This window comes from Carcharodon carcharias, chromosome 17 (genome assembly GCF_017639515.1).
Source record: "Carcharodon carcharias isolate sCarCar2 chromosome 17, sCarCar2.pri, whole genome shotgun sequence".
In the NCBI taxonomy this organism is placed as follows: domain Eukaryota; kingdom Metazoa; phylum Chordata; class Chondrichthyes; order Lamniformes; family Lamnidae; genus Carcharodon; species Carcharodon carcharias.
Window position 1 is genome coordinate 102,240,930 of NC_054483.1, and position 19,741 is coordinate 102,260,670.

General features: G+C 44.8%; 1 protein-coding gene across 1 annotated transcript in view; it reads left to right on the plus strand.

Annotated features, from left to right (window-relative positions):
- Positions 1-19,741, plus strand: part of LOC121289691 (beta-TrCP-like) — a 218,268-nt gene that overhangs the window by 150,263 nt on the left and 48,264 nt on the right. Inside the window, exon 4 of the mRNA XM_041209316.1 lies at positions 18,399-18,630. Coding sequence (XP_041065250.1) covers positions 18,399-18,630 — 232 coding nt within the window. The remainder of the gene's footprint in view (positions 1-18,398; positions 18,631-19,741) is intronic.

Consider the following 19,741-nt stretch of genomic DNA (forward strand, 5'->3'; position numbering starts at 1 on the left):
GTGTGTGTGTGTGTGTGTGTGTGTAACAGAACTGTGTATAACAGGACTGAGTGTCCCAGCACAGACTGTGTCGGTAATAGGACTGTGTGTGTTTTACAGGACTGAGTGTGCATAACAGGACTGAGTGTCCCAGCACTAAATGTGTGTGTATAACAGGACTGAGTGTCTCAGCACTAACTGTGTTTGTGCGTTTGTGTGTAACAGAATTGAGTCTCCCAGCACTGACCGTGTGTGTCTATAACAGGACTGAGTGTCCCAGCACTGATTGTGTGTGTCTAAAAAGTCTGAGTGTCCCAGCACTATAAATTTGTGTGTAACAGGATTGATTATCCCAGTACTGACTGTGTGTGTATAACAGGACTGCTTGTGTATAACAGAACTGAGTGTCCCAGCACTGACTGTATGTGTGTGACAGGACTGAGTGTCCCAGCACTGACTGTGCTTATGTTAAAGGACTGAGTGTCCCAGCACTGACTGTGTGCGTATATCAGGACTGCGTGTCCGTGCACTGGCTGTGTACATACCAGGACTGAGTGTCCCACCACTGACTGTGTTTATAATGGGACTGAGTGTATCAGCACTGACTGCGTTTGTGTAACAAGCCTCAGTGTCCCAGCACTGACTGTGTGTGTGTGTTAACAGGACTGAGTGTTCCAGCACTGACTGTGTGTGTGCCTAAAAAGTCTGAATGTCCCAGCACTGACTGTGTGTGTATAACAGGACTGAGTGTCCCAGCACTGACTCTGTGTATAATTGGATGGAATGTACCAGCACTGACTGTGTTTGTGTAACACGTCTCAGTGTCCCAGATTTGACTGTGTGTGTGTAACACGACTGAGTGCCTCAGCACTGACTGTGTGTGTGTATAACAGGACTGTCTGTGTGTAACAGGACTGAGGTTCCCATCACTGACTGTGTTTTGTAGCAGGATTGAATGCTCCAGCACTGACTGTGTGTGTAACATGACTGAGAGTCCCAACACTAACTGTGTGCGTTTAACAGCATTAAGTGTCCCAGCACTGACTATTTGTGTTTACCAGGACAGAGTGTAACAGCACTCACTGTGTTTGTGTAAGAATTCTGAGTGTCCCAGCACTGACTCTGTTTGTGTAACGGGACTGAGCATCCAAGCACTGACAGTGTGTGTATCTAAAAATCCGTATGTCCCAGCATTGATTGTAGGTGTGTAACAGGACTGAGCGCCCAGCACTGACTGTCTGTGTGTAACAGGGTTGAGTGTCCCAGCACTGATTGTGTGTCTGTAACAGGACTGAGTCTCACAGCACTGACTGTGTGGTGTAGCAGGACTGAGTGTCCCAACACTCACTATATGTGTGTATAACAGGACTGAGTGTCCCAGCTCTGACTGTGTGTGTGTAACAGGACTGAGTGTCCCAGCTCTGACTGTGTGTGTGTAACAGGACTGAGTGTCCCAGCTCTGACTGTGTGTGTGTGTGTGTAACAAGACTGAATGTCCCGGCACTGACTGTGTGCGTGTCTAAAAATCCGTGTTTCCCAGCACTGACCATGTGTATAACAGGACAGATGTGTCTGTGTAACAAGTCTGAATGTCCCAGCACTGATTGTGTGTGTGTGTGTGTGTGTGTGTGTGTGTGTGTGTGTGTGTGTGCATGTGCGTGTGTATGTGTGTAACAGGGCTGAGTGCCCGAGCACTGACTGTGTGTTTATAACAGGACTGAGTGTACCAGCATAGACTGTGTGTGTAACAGGACTGAGTGTCCAAGCACTGACAATATGTGATTATCAGGACAGACTGTACCAGCACTGACTGTGTTTGTGTAACAGGACTGAGTGCGTTTGTGTGACAAGTCTGAGTGTCACAGCACTGACTCTGTGTGTAACAGGGCTCAGTGTTTATAGCAGTACTGAGTGTCCCTTCACTGACTGTCTGTGTGTAACTGGACTGTGTGCCCCAGCACTGACTGTGTGTATAACAGGACTGAGTCTCCCAGTACTGACTGTGTGTGTAATAGGACTGAATGTCCCAGCATTGACTGTGAGTGTAACAGGACTGATTGTCCAAGCACTGACTATGTGTCTGTAACAGGACTGAGTGTCCCAGCACTGACTGTGTGTGTAACAGTACTGAGTGTCCCAGCACTGACTGTGTGTGTAAAACAGGACTGAGTGTCCCAGCACTGACTGTGTGCGTATAACAGGACTGTGTGCATCTAATAGGGCTGTGTGGGTATACCAGGGCTGTGTGTGTATAACAGTACTGAGTGTCACACCACTGGCTGTATGTTGGAGCAGGATTGAGTGTCCCAGCACTGACTGTGTGTGTGTGTAACAAGTCTGAGTGTCCCAGCACTGACTGTGTGTGATTACCAGGACGGAGTGTACCAGCAGTTACTGTGTTTGTGTGACAAGTCTGAGTGTCACAACACTGACTTTGTGTGTGTATAACAGGACTGAATATCCTAGCACTGACTGTGTGTGCAATAGGACTGAGTGTCCCAGCACTGGCTATGAGTTTTTAACAGGACTGTGTGTGTATAACAGGATTGAATGTCCCCGCACTGACTGTGTTGTGTAACAGGACTGACTGTCCCAGCACTGACAATATGGGATTATCAGACAGACATTACCAGCACTGACTGTGTTTGTGTAACAGGACTGAGTGTGTTTGTGTGACAAGTCTGAGTGTCACAGCACTGACTCTGTGTGTGTAACAGGGCTGAGTGTTTATAGCAGTACTGAGTGTCCCTTCACTGACTGTCTGTGTGTAACTGGACTGTGTGTCCCAGCACTGACTGTGTGTGTAATAGGACTGAATGTCCCAGCATTGACTGTGTGTGTAACAGGACTGAGTGTGTTTGTGTGACAAGTCTGAGTGTCACAGCACTGACTCTGTGTGTGTAACAGGGCTGAGTGTTTATAGCAGTACTGAGTGTCCCTTCACTGACTGTCTGTGTGTAACTGGACTGTGTGTCCCAGCACTGACTGTGTGTGTAATAGGACTGAATGTCCCAGCATTGACTGTGTGTGTAACAGGACTGAGTGTCCCAGCACTGACTGTGTGTCTGTAACAGGACTGAGTGCCCCAGCACTGGCTGTGTGTGTAACAGGACTGAGTGTCCAAGCACTGACTGTGTGTACATAACAGGGCTGAGAGTGCATAGCAGGAGTGAGTGCCCCAGCACTGACTGTGTGCATATAACAGGGCTGTGTGCATATAACAGGGCTGTGTGTGTATAACAGTACTGAGTGTCACACCGCTGACTGTGTTGGAGCAGGATTGAGTGTCCCAGCACTGACTGTGTGTGTGTGTGTTTGTAACAAGTCTGTATGTCCCAGCACTGACTGTGTGTGTGTGTGTAACAAGTCTGTGTATCCCAGCACTGACTGTGTGTGTGTAACAAGTCTGTGTGTCCCAGCACTGACTGTATGTGTGTAACAAGTCTGAGTATCCAGCACTGACTGTGTGTGTGTAACCGGACCGAGTGCCCCAGTACTGACTGTGTGTGTAATAGGACTGAATGTCCCAGCATTGACTGTGTGTGTAATAGGACTGAATGTCCCAGCATTGACTGTGTGTGTAACAGGACTGAGTGTCCAAGCACTGACTGTGTGTGCATAACAGGACTGAGCATGCATAGCAGGACTGAGTGCCCCAGCACTGACTGTGTGCATATAACAGGACTGTGTGCATATAACAGGACTGTGTGCGTATAACAGGACTGTGTGTGTATAACAGGTCTGTGTGCGTATAACAGGGCTGTGTGTGTATAACAGGGCTGTGTGCGTATAACAGAGCTATGTGTGTATAACAGTACTGAGTGTCACACCACTGACTGTATGTTGGAGCAGGATTGAGTGTCCCAGCACTGACTGTGTGTGTGTGTGTGTGTGTGTGTGTGTGTAACAAGTCTGTGTGTCCCAGCACTGACTGTGTGTAACAAGTCTGAGTGTCCCAGCACTGACTGTGTGTGTGTAGCAAGTCTGAGTGTCCTAGCACTGACTTTGTGTATAAGCGGACTGAGTGTCCCAACACTGACTGTGTGTGATTGCCAGGATGGAATGTACCAGTACAGACTGTGTTTGTGTGACAAGTCTGAGTGTCCCAGCACTGACTGTGTGCGTGTAACAAGTCTGAGTGTCCCAGCACTGACTGTGTGTGTGTAGCAAGTCTGAGTGTCCTAGCACTGACTTTGTGTATAAGCGGACTGAGTGTCCCAACACTGACTGTGTGTGATTACCAGGATGGAGTGTACCAGTACTGACTGTGTTTGTGTGACAAGTCTGAGTGTCACAGCACTGACTCTGTGTGTGTATAACAGGACAGAATATCCCAGCACTGACTGTGTGTGTAATAGGACTGAGTGTCCCAGCACTGGCTGTGAGTTTTTAACAGGACTGAGTGTGTATAACAGGATTGAATGTCCCGGCACTGACTGTGTTGTGTAACAGGATTGAGTGTCCCGCATTGACTGTGTGTGCATAACAGGACTCAGTGTCCCAGTACTGATCATGCGTGTTTAATAGAATTGTGTGTCCTAGAACTGACTGTGTGTTTAACAGGATTGAGTGCCCCAGCACTGACTGTGTGTGATTACCAGGACTGAGTGTCCCAGCACTGACTGTGTGTGATTACCAGGATGGAGTGTACCAGCACTGACTGTGCTTGTGTCACAAGTCTGAGTGTCACAGCATTGAATCTGTGTGTGTATAACAGGACTGATTTTCCCGGTACTAACTGTGTGTGTAATAGGACTGAGTGTCCCAGCACTGGCTGTGAGTTTTTAACAGGACTGAGTGTGTATAACAGGATTGAGTGTCCCAGCACTGACTGTGTGTGTTTACCAGGACTCATTGTCCCAGTACTGACTATGCGTGTTTAATAGAATTGTGTGTCCTAGAACTGACTGTGTGTTTAACAGGATTGAGTGTCCCAGCACTGACTGTGTGTGTTTACCAGGACTCATTGTCCCAGTACTGACCATGCGTGTTTAACATAATTTAGTGTCCGAGCACTGACTGTGTGTGTTTAACAGGATTGAGTGTCCCAGCACTGACTGTGTGTGTTTACCAGGACTCATTGTCCCAGTACTGACCATGCATGTTTAACAGAATTGAGTGTCCGAGCACTGACTGTATGTACTTACCAGGACAGAGTGTCCCAGCACTGACTGTTTGGTGTAGCAGGACTGAATATCCCAACACTCACTGCTTGTGTATAACGGGACTGAGTGTCCAAGCGCTTATGATATGTGATTACCAGAACGGACTGTACCAGCACTGACTGTCTTTGTGTAACAGGACTGAGTGTGTTTGTGTGACAAGTCTGAATGTCCGAGTGTGTATGTCTAAAAATCCGTGTTTCCCAGCACTGACTGTGTGTGTATAACAGGACTGAGTGCCCCAGCACTGATTCTGTCTGTTTAACAAGCCTGAGTGTCCCAGCACTAACTGTGTGTGTATAACAGGACTGAGTGCCCCAGCACTAACTGTGTGTGTATAACAGGACTGTGTGTGTATAACAGGACTGTGTGTGTATAACAAGACTGTGTGTGTATAACAGAACTGAGTGTGTAAAGCAGGACTGAGTGTCACACTACTGACTGTGTGTTGTAGCAGGATTGAGTGTCCCAGCACTGACTCTATGTGTGTAACAGGACTGAGTGTCCCAGCACTGACTGTGTGTGTGTGTAACAGGACTGAGTGTCCCAGCAATGACTCTGTGTGTGTTACATCACTGAGTTCACTTGCACTGTTTGGAAGTGCCCTGGATTCTCATCTTGCTGCGAGTTGCTTCAATGGTCGCAGGCATCTAAGGGCCTGGAACTTGGTCCCCCATCAGAGTCCAATAATGTCCTCCTATACAGTCACTTCTCTCACATTATCAACATTGTGATTGCTGAACATTCTAACTTGAGGATGCTTAAGAGCTGGCCATCATTTGTGAGTAAGCGGCCTGCTGGACATGCATCATGCAATCCATTACTTGTGGCTCACCAGGTTCTGAGCTCTGAGAATGATATCTGCGCAAAGTATTCAGCAAAGTCATTGCATCTCCTGCTGCTGTTGCCCTGATGTGAGATGTGAGGTGGATGTAAAGTGTCCCCACGGGGAGTGGCAAGGAACACTGTCGATGCAGTGTGATGGTTTAAAGAGTGAAGCTCTCCATAGTGGTCTGAAGAATGGAAAACCAGGGACTTCCCTAGATATTATGAGAATGACGTGGTGTGCAAGTCCAATCATTCCTGGCTGTCCTTGTTCAAATGTAATACTGAGCTAACATGCAGGTGAAGGGCTGCAAATAAGGAGGCAATGGGCAATTTGGCCTTGACTGCAAGAGGGATTGAATGTAGGAATAAGGAGGTGTGTGTGCAGTTGACTGCAGCCTTTGTGAGACCTCACATAGAGAATTGTTTGGCCTGCTCATCTCCTTATTAAGCATAGAATTAGACCTTGAATTAACGGATTGCAACTAAAGTAACATGATCTTATTTAATGGCAGAGCAGTCTCAAGGGGCCGAATGATCTACTACTCCTAATTCGAATCATATGTAAAGGACCAGAGCATTATCCCAAGAGGTGAGAGCGAGTAGATTGGGTCTGTGTGGTGGACTGTTCAGTGGACTGAGTCTCTTTGTGTGAAGCATCAAGGCTCTTACAAGGCTCTACAGGGTCCATGCAGGAAAGATGTTTAACCTAGCGGGGGGTGTCCAGAATGACAGACCAAGTCTTGCAGTAATACTAAGGCTATCTAGGACTGAGATGTGTAGCACTGTCTGCAATAGGAGGGACATGAGTGGTTGGTCCTCATCACCTCATTGAGGCATTGTCCGGATGCCAAAGTTACATCAACAGTTTTCATGATGATAAAGATGTCAAGGGATAAGGGTTACTGTGGGTGATTGGCAATCGGGGACCAGCTACAAGAACTTCCCTGATCAAGGTTCATGGAGGAGCAATCTCGGGGACCAAATGGTCTTCTCATACTGTTCTTCCCTGTGCACCCATGTATCTGATTTTTCCTGAAAGTGCTGTCTGCAAGGTCTACCCCCCGTTGGGAGCAGGTCTGAGGGTGACATGAGTGCCTCCCTGCCAAGATAAGAAATCATGTTGCTTTCAATGTGCCATACATATGGATGTGCAGGCATGGGAAACATTTTATTTCTGCTTACAGGTGCCTGAGGTCACGGGGGAATGGAGAATTGTGCAGGTTCTGATGCACGCATTTGGTGCAAGATCTGTATATCAGCACAGTTTGGCACATGCAAAGGATCAACAGCATCAGCAGGGCAGACGTTAAGTAGTGCAATTTAATTCAGTTACCATTAATCAAGGTACATGAGAATATAATGTTGATTATGAAAAAGGAGCTGCAGCCTGCCAGCCAGCAGAGGATAGAAAACCAAGTAGTAAAGGATACGTTTGGCAGCTTACTCTGCCTGGAATCTGTTAGCTATCAGATTGTCATGGGCCTATCTGCCATGTTGTATCCTTGCAATGGCCTCTGCATGTGCCTTCATGAAATCCTGGCCCTCATCATCACCATCGCCTTCCCCATCCTCCTTATCAGAGGAGACATTCCCCCATTGTAGCATGAGATTGTGCAGTGCACTGCAGATAATGATGGTCCAGGACACTCTCTGTGGGGAATATTGGAGAGTCCCGTCTGAATGGTCCAAACATCTGAACCTCATCCTTAAGAGGCCTGTCGAACGCTCAGTGGTGGCCCAGGGGGAGGCATGTGTGGCTTTATGGTTCTCCTCAGTGGCAGTCTACGGACAGCAAATTGATATCATCAGCCAGGTCTTGTGGGGTTATCCCTTGTCCCCAAGGAGCCAGCCCTGCAATCGCTGAGATGCTTCAAAAACTTGTGGCAGCTGGTAATGGTTCAGAATGTAGGCACCATGAGAGCTCCCTGGGAACTGAGCAGAAACATACAGGATTTGTCTTGTGTGATCACAACTCTGCTGAAAGTTCAAAGGATGGAAACCATTCTTGTTGATGAATGTGACTGGTAGATACCAGGGGGCTCTCAATGCCACATGTATAGTCAATAGCCCCATGCACTTATGGGAATCCTGTGATTGCTGCAAAATCCAACGCCCTGGCTGCCTGGCTCTTGGGGTCCAAGCTGAATTCGACAGATTGGTGTGCTCTCCCGAATAGGGCACCTGTCACCTCCCGGATGCACTTGTGTGTCACTGACTGGGAGATGCCACACAGGTCCCCAGTGGACCCTGGAAGGAGCCACTGGCAAAGATGCTTGGGGCAGTGGTGACCTTCAATGCCAGCAGCATGGGATTGACTCCAAGACCTTGGGGCACAGGTTCATGGAGAAGCTGACATGTGTGAGTAACCACATTCTGGGACGTTCTAAGGCACATCTGGTATTGCCTTTCCCTCATCTGTAGGAAGCCACACTGCCTGTGATATACCCGCTTTCGGGCTAATGCTAGCCATCACACTGGCCCCTGATCACCAGCATCCTGACCCTCCCCTCTTAGCCTGCCTCCCCTGCTTAGCCTTTGCGTAGCTTGACCTACCGGCACCTGATCTCAATCAAAAGGCAGATATTTCTGAGCAGTTTCCAAGAAGTCCAAAGTAGTGGCTCCTAACTTCGACATCCAGGAAGAAGTCTACCTTGCCAGGTGCGTGCCAGTTATATGCAGCCATTAAATGCAGTCGCTGGCAGAGAACTTAATTTGGAGGGGGGCACTTAATTCTGGCGAGCTGGGCGTATACATGCCATAGGACTTCCCGACACTATTCGTCGGGCTGCTTGACCCACCTTTAAAGTCCTGAGAACTTAATTTGCAAAAGTTCATCCCATAGACGGGAAACTGATCGTTGGCCTCACGCCAAATTAAGTTCCCCCGCCCACCAAGTCATTGCAGGGGGGGACTGGAAGATTCCGGCCTGTTTGTGTAACTGGACTGCGCGTCCCAGCACTGACTATATGTGTATAACAGGACTGAGTGTCCCAGCACTGTCTGTGGGTAACACACTCATCATTCTGATACAACATAGTGGGCAGTATTTTTGAAGAAGTCTGCCTCTGTATATCAAGATCGTAATGGAGTCTCCCACTAGAGGTTAAACTTCATGTGACGTCACGGAACTGTAGCATGGCCTTTGAAAGCAATGAGTAAATGTCAAGCAGCCCAGTGATTGCTGGTGGATTGGATCCTGTTTACCAAACAATAGAAGCATCACTCACTACGAGATCTTGCACCGCCTGTTCCCCTCGTATTTATCTTGTGGTTTGCCAGGGGCTGAAGTTATTAAGTTTTCACTGCAGTCATTCATCACCTGCACACAAGTTAGCACAGCAGAGCTGGGTCCTTGGAAATGATGTCTTGTACAATAATTAAGTAAATGAGAAAGTTAAATCTTGCTTGGGAGCTTTGAGAAATGAAATGGCAGTGAGTTTGGCAGCCTCTCCGTGAAAATTAAGAGACATTTCGCACTCCCTGAGCAACCCCAGCGTCATATTTTACCCTAGCAGAGGGAAATTGACTCGTAATTAGTGCTGTCATGGAGTTTTTTGATGGGCGAATAATTCATTAAACGTTTTACTGTGAGAGATTCTAATGGGGAATCGTACCAGAGGGCTGGATTTAAACCTCATTATGGCTAACATGCCATTAATACAGATTCAACCCACTTTACTAAAGTTACTTACCAAGCGCCTTGAATGAAGGCAAGCAAGTCAGGTCGGGAGTCATTTTGAAGGATAGTTTTTTATTTTACTTCGACCATTAAGAGATGTGCTTTGACATCCTCAAGTGCCCTTAAGGTTGTTGTATGAATATGCATTCCTGCAGGGACAGAGCTGAGGCATGTCTCGCTGGACTGGGAGGGCTCAGGAGGACACAAAGCTGCTTCATAAAACTGTTGCGAGTCTATTTATTTTTATATATGTCTATACATGTAAAAGCTGGTTCTCCCCTGGCGTTGCTCGCCATTAAGTCACACACACATTTTATAAGGAAAGAAGAAATATACCATGTAATGGCTGATGTAGCATTCTGCTGCTAAGGCTGCAAAGTCTAGGTGAAGTCAGAGTTTAATTGCAAATTAGAAGGTGCTTGTTAATTTCAGGTCAGGCCAATGCCTCCTCCATACCATTTTGTTTGAAGATTGTTTCTGCATTTGTAAAAGCAGTGAAACATTTGGCCTGTGTTGGATAAAGACTGGATGCAACACATTTACACATACAGTAACATATATTCATGTTATGGCCTTGCAGAGGGTGTGGAGGGGATTTAACAGAATGATACCAAGGGATTAGGGACTTCAGTTATGTGGGGAGACTGGAGAAACTAGTTCTCCTTAGAGCTGAGGGGCTAAAGGAAAATTCAATATAATGAAGGGTTTTATAGAGTAAATTAATATACATTCATTTCATTTCTTCCCCTCAATCCTTACCACAGGAGGTGTGAGTATTTCCAGGTAGTCACAGGAAATAATGGCAGTAATTGAAGGCAGGTGTCGTAATCAGAGGACAGGGAGAAATTGTTTCCATTGCCAGGAGGGTTGGTAACCAGAGGATACAGATTTAAGGTAAGTGGCAAAATAAACGGGGAGATAAAAATTTTATAATGCAGTGAGCTGTTGAGATCTATAATGCGCTGCCTGAAAGGGCAGTGAAAGCAGACTCAATAGTAACTTTCAAAGGGAATTGGATAAATACTTGAAAAGGAAAAATTGCAGGGCTGTGGGAAAAGAACAGGGGGGCATGCAGTTAATTAGATTGCTCTTTCAAATAACTAGCACAGGCATGATGGGCTGAATGACCTCCTTCTGTGTTGTACCTTTCTATGATTGATGTTGGCATTTTCCTTTTGATGCTCCCTTGAATTTCACCCACCTCCCCAACTGCTTCCCCATCCCCCATGGTCTGGATCACTGGCCATTACAGTTCGATGGGTACAAGAAGCCTTCTGTTAGCTTACCCATCAGCTATGCATCACCCTAGGCAGTGAGTGTTCACAGGCAGTGGTGGCATCACAGTCTATTCTCAGCTGATGTCCACACTTTTTCCCATGGAGTTACTTGACAGCAATCAGGAGCAGGAACCCTGATCATCTCCTCTTCCTGCTCCAGGAACAGTCAACCCAATTGCATTAATCCAAATCAATGATTCCTTTTGACTGAATTTAGTAGATTGAGGGATGATCTGATTGCAGAGCTTAAAAAGATAAAGTGATATAACAAGATAGATAAAGAGAAACTATTTACTTCTGGTGGGCCAAGAGGGGAGTCGAGTCTTAACGAGGAGGTAGAGCCTTAAAATTAGAGCCAGATCATTCAGGAATGAAATCAGAAAGTACTTTTTTTATTCAAAGGGTGGTGGAAATCTGCAATTCTCCCCCCAGACAGGCTGTGGATTCTGTACGTCAAATAGAGTTTTAAGTATTGAGCTTGATAGGTTTTTGAGAGTATTGAGACATGGAGCATAGGTGGGTAATTAGAGTTGAGGTACTGTTTATGGGGTCTTTTTGAAAAAAGAAAAAAAGACTTGCATTTACATAGCGCTTGTCACAGCCATGAGACAGCTCAAAGTGCTAGCTGATGCTGTACTTTTTGAAGTGTAGTTACTGTTGTAATGTAGGAAACATATGTACAAAATGGCCATCACATAAGCAATCACTGCATCCGAATTGTAATTAATGTGAAGCGGTTTAGCTGTTCAATAGCATCATAAAATTATATAACTGCAAATTATTTTTCTCTTCTTATCTTGGGATCCCATCAACGCATCATTGGTGGGTCCATTATGTGAAAGGCCAGAGGTAAAAGGGCGATGATCCCCAAATAACCTCTGACATCCATTCTAAGCATCACTGTGAGATACATTCTGATGGAGGTCATCAAACTGAAACGTTAACTCTGTTTCGCTCTTCACAGATGCTGCCAGACCTACTGAGTGTTCCCATCATTTTCTGTTTTTATTTCAGAGTTCAGGCCCCTGCGTTATTTTCTTTTTGTACCATGAGATACTGTCACGATTAACCTCTCCCAGTACATCTTATTTTAGGAAATGATCAAATGCTGTACTCACCAGCCCAGTCAACTTCAGTTAGTTCACTAAATCTGAACTCTACATGAAATACTGAATTTTGGGCATCCATTCAATAATTAACGTTTGGTGTAGAAGTGAAGTTCATTGAACATTTATAAAAAATAAACATTGTCTAAAAATTAGAGACAGGTTTTCAGGAGTAAATTAGGAAACATTACTATAAACAAAGGGTGATAGAAGGTTGGAACTTTCTTCCACAAATGGTATTTGATGCTAGATCAATTGTTGATTTCAATCTTTACACCCTTTTTTGAACAAGGCCGAGATGTTTGCAATTCTCCAGTCCTCTGGCACCACCCTTGAATCTAAGAAAGACTGAAAAATTATGGCCAGTGCCTCCACAATTTCTACACTCACTTCCATCCGTATCCTTGGATGCATCTCATCCGGTCCCAGTGCCTTGTCCATTTTAAATACAGACAGCCTATCCAATACATCCTCCTTATTAATTTTAAACCCTTCTCATGACTGAATTTCCTCCTCTTTCACCATGGCCTGGATAGCACCTCCTTCATTGGTAAAGACGGATGCAAAATATTCATTTAATTCCTCAGCTATGCCCCCCCTGCCTACATGTGTAAATCACCTTTTTGGTCCCTAATCAGCCCTACTCCTCCTTTTATCACCCTTTTACTATTTATATGCCTATGGAAGACTTTGGGATTCCCCTTTACGTTAGCTGCCAGTCTATTTTCATACTCTTTCTTTGCTTCTTTAATTTGCTTTTTCACCTTCCCTCTGAATCTTCTGTATTCAGCCTGGTTCTCAATTGTATTTTCTACTGACATCTGTCATATACACCTGTTCTTTCTCTTAATTTCTACCTCCTTTGTCATCCACGGAGCTCTGGATTTTTTTGCCCTACCTTTCCATTTTGAGGGAATATACCTTGACTGTGCCCGAAGAATCTCTTCATTGAAGGTAGCCCATTGATCAGTGACCATTTTTCCTGCCAACCTTTGGCTACAGTTATTTCAGCCCAGATCCATTCTTACCCCATTAAAGTTGGCTTTCCCCCAGCTAATTTTTCTTACTCTAGATTGTTCATTATCCTTTTCAATAGTCACCCTAAACCTTATGATACAGTAATCACTGTCCCCTAAATGTTCTCCCACTGACACTTGATCTACTTGGCCCACTTCATTCCCAAGAACCAGGTCTAGCAATGCCTCCTTTCTCATTGGACTTGACACTTACTGCTATAGAAAATTCTCCTGAACATACTCTAGGAACTCTTGCTCGTCTCTGCTCTTTACACTAATGCTATTCCAGTCTATATCTGGATTATTAAAGTTCCCCATTATAACTACTCTATAACTTTTGCACCTCTCTGTAATTTCCTTGCAGATTTTTACTTGCTCTACATCCTTCCCACTAGTTGGTGGCCTATAGACTACACCAAGCAATATAATTGTACTATTTTTGTTCCTTAGCTCTAGACAAATTGATTCTGTCCTCAATGCCTCTGGGATATCCTCTCTCTTTAGCACAGCAATGTCCTCCTTAATACTACCACCCCTCCTTTTTTTCCCCTTTCCTATTTTTCCTGAACACTTTGTATCTAGGAATATCTAACACCCAGTCCTGCCCTTCGTTGAGCCAGGTCTCTGTTATAGCTACAACATAGTAATTCCACATGGCAATCTGTGCCTTTAACTCACCTATCTTATTTACCACACTCCGTGCATTCCCATAAGTGCACAGTAACCCTGATTTAAACTCTATTACTTTCTCCCTTACTCTGACCCCATTAACTTACTATTCTCTGTTTTAGAGCTATTTGTCTCTCCCAGTATTTTGTGCACCCTAGTATACCTCTCCTGATATTAATGATATTTTCTTATGTTTGTCACACCTCTGCCAAGTAAGTTTAAACCCTCCCCAACACTAGCAAAACACCCTGCAAGGAACTCAGTCCCGGCTCTGTTCAGGTGCAACCTGTCCACCTTGTACAGATCCAATCTTCCCCAGAGCCATTCCCAGTGTTCTTCCCTCCTACACCATCTTTCCAGTCACGCATTGATCTGTCTCATCTTCCTATTTCTGTACTCACTTGCACATGGCACTGGGACTAATCTGGAGATTACTACTTTTGAGGTCCATCTTGCTAATTTTCTACATATTTCCCAAATTCTGCCTGTAGGACCACATCCTTCTTTCTACCTATGTCATTTGTACCAATGTGGACAATGACTGCTGGCTGTTAACCGCACCCCCCCTGACCCCAGGGTGCTCTGCAGCTGCTCAGTGACACCTTGACCCTGGCTTCAGGAAGGCAACAAACCATCCTGGATTCATGTCTGTGGCCACAGAAACGCTATCTGTCCCCCTGACTATCGAATCACATATCACTATGCTCGTCTACACTTTCTTGTATCCTCCTGTGCAGCTGAGCCACCCAGGGTGCCATGGACTTGGCCTTGACTGCACTCCCCAGATGCACCATCACTTTCATTAGTATTCAGGGCTGAGTACTGGTTATAGAGTGGGGTGCAATCAGGGCACTCCTGTACTACCTGCCTGTTCCTTTTTGACCACCTAAAAGGTGCTAGTCACATAATTCTCAGCCTCATGGAAGCACCACAGTGCTATCAACTACTGCTCAAGTTCCAAAACCTGGTGCTCAGACTGCTGCAGCTGATGACACTTTCTTCACAAATGGTTATCCAGGACACGGGAAGCGACCTGGAGTTCCAACATTGCACAGGATTTGCACTTTTGAGGTTGGAACAGCCCTGCCTTTCCATTATTTGAACCTGCTAAAAAACTTACCAATACTAATACACCTTATTATACATAGATAGAAAGCTCAAAGACATCAGCAACAGAGCTGTGTGTGCTCTGCTCAAAGGCAAAAGTGAAACTAAGACTGGATCACATGACACACTTCCCTTCTGGTGCTGTCATGCTGATATCCCTTAAAGGCATATTACAACATCCCCCTTTTTTTAAATATAATTCCCCCCCCCCTTCTAAAGAAGGATAGCTATTTACATTACGTATTCATGTTTAGTCATCATTACATAATTGCATAGAACTGAGGAATCTATGAGTCTGTAAAGCATAGAGGTAATCTACTGGTATGCCCAGATCTTGGAATGGTAACCATTTCTGGAGGTTTCTTTAATTGGTCACAGTGACCTATGGGATTGTCATTCTTGGATGTTGTTCCTTGGATGTTGGTTGCATTTGGGATCCAGTCCTTGATGCGATAAGACTGCACAATATGAGGAGCAGGAATGGATCTGATTTGTCCTTGGTTATGCCTCACTGTTGTGCCTTTGTGTGTAATGACTTCTTAGGACCTTGGTTCTGAATAAATCCCTGTCACCTCAACTGGTTGCCACGTACCTTCTGTGGATGCGAATTTGTTGTCCCAACTGTAAACTCGACATTTCTGTAGCTGCATTTTTATCGTGTGCATAGGTCATCTTATCTTGTAGTTTTAAAAGTGTTCTTCAGTTCCTGAGAGAGTAGAACGGGTAAGAGTAGATAAATTGGTGTGTACTGGTCTGCCAAACATGAGCTCTGCCAGTGATGGAATAGTTGCACTCTCATGTAACATTGCAATGTGTAGATCTTGCTTAGTCTATCTACATTTGAGAATTAGGGATTTCACCACGCAAATCATTTGTTCAGCCAGGCCATTAGATCTAGGGGAAGGAGGAGAAAAAGTGGTGTGATCGATATTTCACTTCTCTCACACATCCTGAAATGGCTTACCAATAAATTAGGACCGTTATTCATAATGATCTTTCTGGGCATACAGAATAAACTGAAAATAGCACTTAGAGTGTGTGCAACAGTTGTACTCGACATATTGTGCCATTGTCAAATGATGGGATACTTGGTAAAGTAGTTGACAATAACGATGAAGTCAGTGCCATGGACATGAAAGAGGTCGGCTGCCATTTTGGACCAAGGATGGCTAGGAACTTTATGTGGAATCAGTGGTTCTCTATACTGATTTGCATATGCTCTTGATGTTGCATTCCTTGACGACGACTTCAATGTCATTGTTCATACCCGGCCAATAGATTGTCCCTCTTGTCAGTCTTCTCGTCTGATCTATGCCCATGTGTGAGTAATGAAGTTGTTGAAGAATATTAGGTCACAAAGATTCCAGTATGATGACCTGCCTGCCTTTAAAAATGATTCCCTGGGGGATGCCTAGCTCATCCCGATAAGGCCAAAATGGTCTGCATGTTCGTGGGCATGCTGAATTGAATCATGCCATCCTTCAGTGATGATTTCCACAGTTCCTGTAGTGTAGAATCTTTTACGTTTCTTCTTGTAACTGCTGGCATTTACATTACACAAAATGTACTGGATCAGTTGACAGACTTGCATTCTCCTCCAAGTGTAATTGCAGCCCCCTTGAAACTGCCAAATTTGTCAAAACATTCTGGATATTTCGATGTTTGGTGTGAACTGAGGTGATAGGAGTAGTTTCTGAGGTTGATCTGCTGTGTGATGTCTGACCGATTCCATGGATTGTCACTGGTGCATGGTCATGACATGCCAGTAGACCTACAATCACTGGAGCTTTAGTCTCCATGATGTAGAACATTGTGGCACCCAGAAGGATTGTTTGTACTTGCACTCCAGGACTATGGATCCTGCACATGGAATCAGTGAACCATCCTTCCTCATGAAGCATCTTCTCGTTAATTTGAAAGTAATGAGGGATTGATTGATGTTATTGAGTTTTGCACAAGTCACATGTGTCAGCAATATGCTTCACCATGTTTAAGAATTTTAGGAAAAGACTTGCATTTCCATAGTGCCTTCCATGTCCCAAAGTTCTTCACAGCCAATGAAGTACATTATGAAGTGTAGCCATTATTGTAATATAGGAAATGCAGTAGCCGATATAGGCACAGCAAGCTCCCACAAACAGCAATATGATAAGGCCCAGATAATTTGTCTAATGATGTTGGTTGAGAGTTGAGTATTGGCCAGGTGAAATATTCCCTGTATTCCTTCAAAATACTGTCATGAAACCTATTACAATCACCTAAGATACCAAACAGTTTTGTATATCATCTGAAAGATGTCACACTCAACTCAGCAGCATTTTCTCAGAACTGCACTATGAACATATGAACATACAAATTAGGAGCAGAAGTAGGCCATTCAGCCCCATCAAGCCTCTCTGCCATTTGTTAAGATCATGGCTGATCTGATTGTGGCCTTAATCCACCTTCCTGTCTTACCTATTCCCTTTGACACTGTTATCAATCAAGAATCTATCTGACTCAGTCCTAAAAATATTCAATGAATCACAGAATTGCTACAGTTCTGAAGGAGGCCTTTCGGCCCATCGTGTCTGCACCAGCTCTCTGAATGTGCAATTCCCTCAGTGCCATTCTCATGCCTTCTCCCCGTAACCCTGCACATTCTTCCTTTTCAGATAACAGCCTAATTCACTTTTTAATGTCTAAATTGAACCTGCCTCCGTCACATTCTCAGGGAATACATTCCAGACCTTAACTACTTGCTGCATGAAAAAGATTTTCCTCGTGTCGCTTTTGCTTCTTATGCAAATTACTTTAAATCTGTGCCCTCTTGTTCCCATTCATGAGTGGGAACAGTTTCTCCCTATCTACTCTGTCCAGGCCCCTCATGATTTTGAATACCTTTATCAAATCTCCACCCAGCCTTCTCTTGTCCAAGGGAAAACAGTCCCAACTTCTCCAATCTATCATAACAACTGAAGTTCCTCATCCCTGGAATCATTCTCTTGAATCTTATATGCACTCTCACCAATGCCTTCACATGTTTCCTAAAGTGCGGTGCCCAGAACTGGATGCAATACTCCAGCTGATGCCAAACAAGAGTCTTATACAAGTTCAACATAATTAAAGGCAATGACCCTGCCTCCTGTTTTCCCCTAGTTCTGGTCCCTTCCATAAGGGGAAACATCCTCTCAGCATCCACCCTGTCAAATTCCCTCAGGATCTTATATGTTTCAGTAAGATCACCTCTTATTCTTCTAAACTCCAGTGGGTATATGCCCAACTTTCCCTCATGAGGCAACCCCTTCATCCCAGGAATTAATCGAGTGAACTGGTATGTCCGCCTAGATTTTGTTCTTAAGTCCTGGGAATGGGGTTTAAACCCGCAACCTTCTAACTCTAAGACAAGAGTGCTACCCACTGAGTCACAGTTATCCTTGTAAAGTTAAGCATATAATTTTAATTATGGAAGCCTTTGATCTAATTTTGCTTTAACTGTCTTTATTCCATATATGAACCAGCTCAAACTTTTTGATTCACTAGTATATTGTAATTCCCAGGTGTGTGTGAATGGTTTTATTACATCTTTCTTTCAGACAGGACTATCCAATGGTACATCCAACACAACGGTTCCCAAACAGAGGAAGCTGTCGGCCAATTATGAGAAGGAAAAGGAGATGTGCGTGAAGTATTTTGAGCAGTGGTCTGAATCCGACCAGGTGGAGTTTGTGCAGATTCTGATCTCCCGAATGTGTCATCACCAACACGGACACGTTAACTGCTACCTGACACCAATGCTGCAAAGAGATTTTGTCACTGCTCTGCCAGGTAGATGTTTTTATACTCATCAAGAATCAAGAAGATATTTTGAGTGATTATTGTTCCTCAAATGTATGACTTTGAAGCATTCAGGTTCTCCGGCATTTAAACTATCTTGCTTCATCCTTGTGTTCAAATCCCTCCTTGGATCGCTCCTCCCTGTCTCTGAAATTGCCTCCAGCCCTACAATTCTCCAATTCTGTCCGCACGAACATCTCTGATTTTAATCACTCTGCCTTAGTCAGTCATACCTTCAGCCGCCTTGGTCCTAAGCTCTGGAATTCCCACCCTAAACTGCTTCCTCTCTCTTTCTCTCTCGCCTCCTTTAAGACATTATTTAATAATATCGTCTAATGTGCTCAGTGCCAAATTTGCTCTGATTATTCTCCTGTGAAGCACCTTGGAGCATCTTACAACATGAGAGTTGCTATACAAATGAGATTTGTTGTTGTTGTTGAAGTACCGGGGTTCTGCCATCAGAGGCCCTCAGAGAGCTATATGCTGTGGAAATACACAGTGGTGAGTAACAAAGGTGAACCACAGTTTGGCTCACATGTTCGAGGCTTCAGATGTATCATTCGTCCATCCACTTCAAATGTACACCAGTGACACCCAACTCTACCTCACTATCACGTCTCTTGGCATCCCGCTGTCTCTTATTTGTCACACTGCTTATCCAGCATCCAATACTGGATGAGCAGGGATTCCCTCCAAAGAAATATAAGGAAGACCAAAACCATTGCTTTCGGTCCCCGCCACAAACATCCTGTTGCCTCACCACTGGCTCCATCCATCTCCCTGGAAAGCACCTGAGGCTGAACCAGGCAGCCCGGTTGTCATATTTAACCACATATCCATTCCAGCAACAAGACGACCCATTTCCACCTCTGTAACACCATCTCCAGACCTGCCTCAGCTCACCTGCTCTGCTGGAACCATCATCGATGCCTTTGTTCCCTCTGAACCTGACTATTCCAACGCATTCCTGGTCGGTTTCACATCTTCTGCTCCGCGTGAACTTGAGCTCACCCAAAACTCTGCTGCAGCAAATCACAATTCACTTATCACCCCCTTTGTTCAAAGACCAACATTAGCTCCAGGCCTGGGAATGTTTTCATTT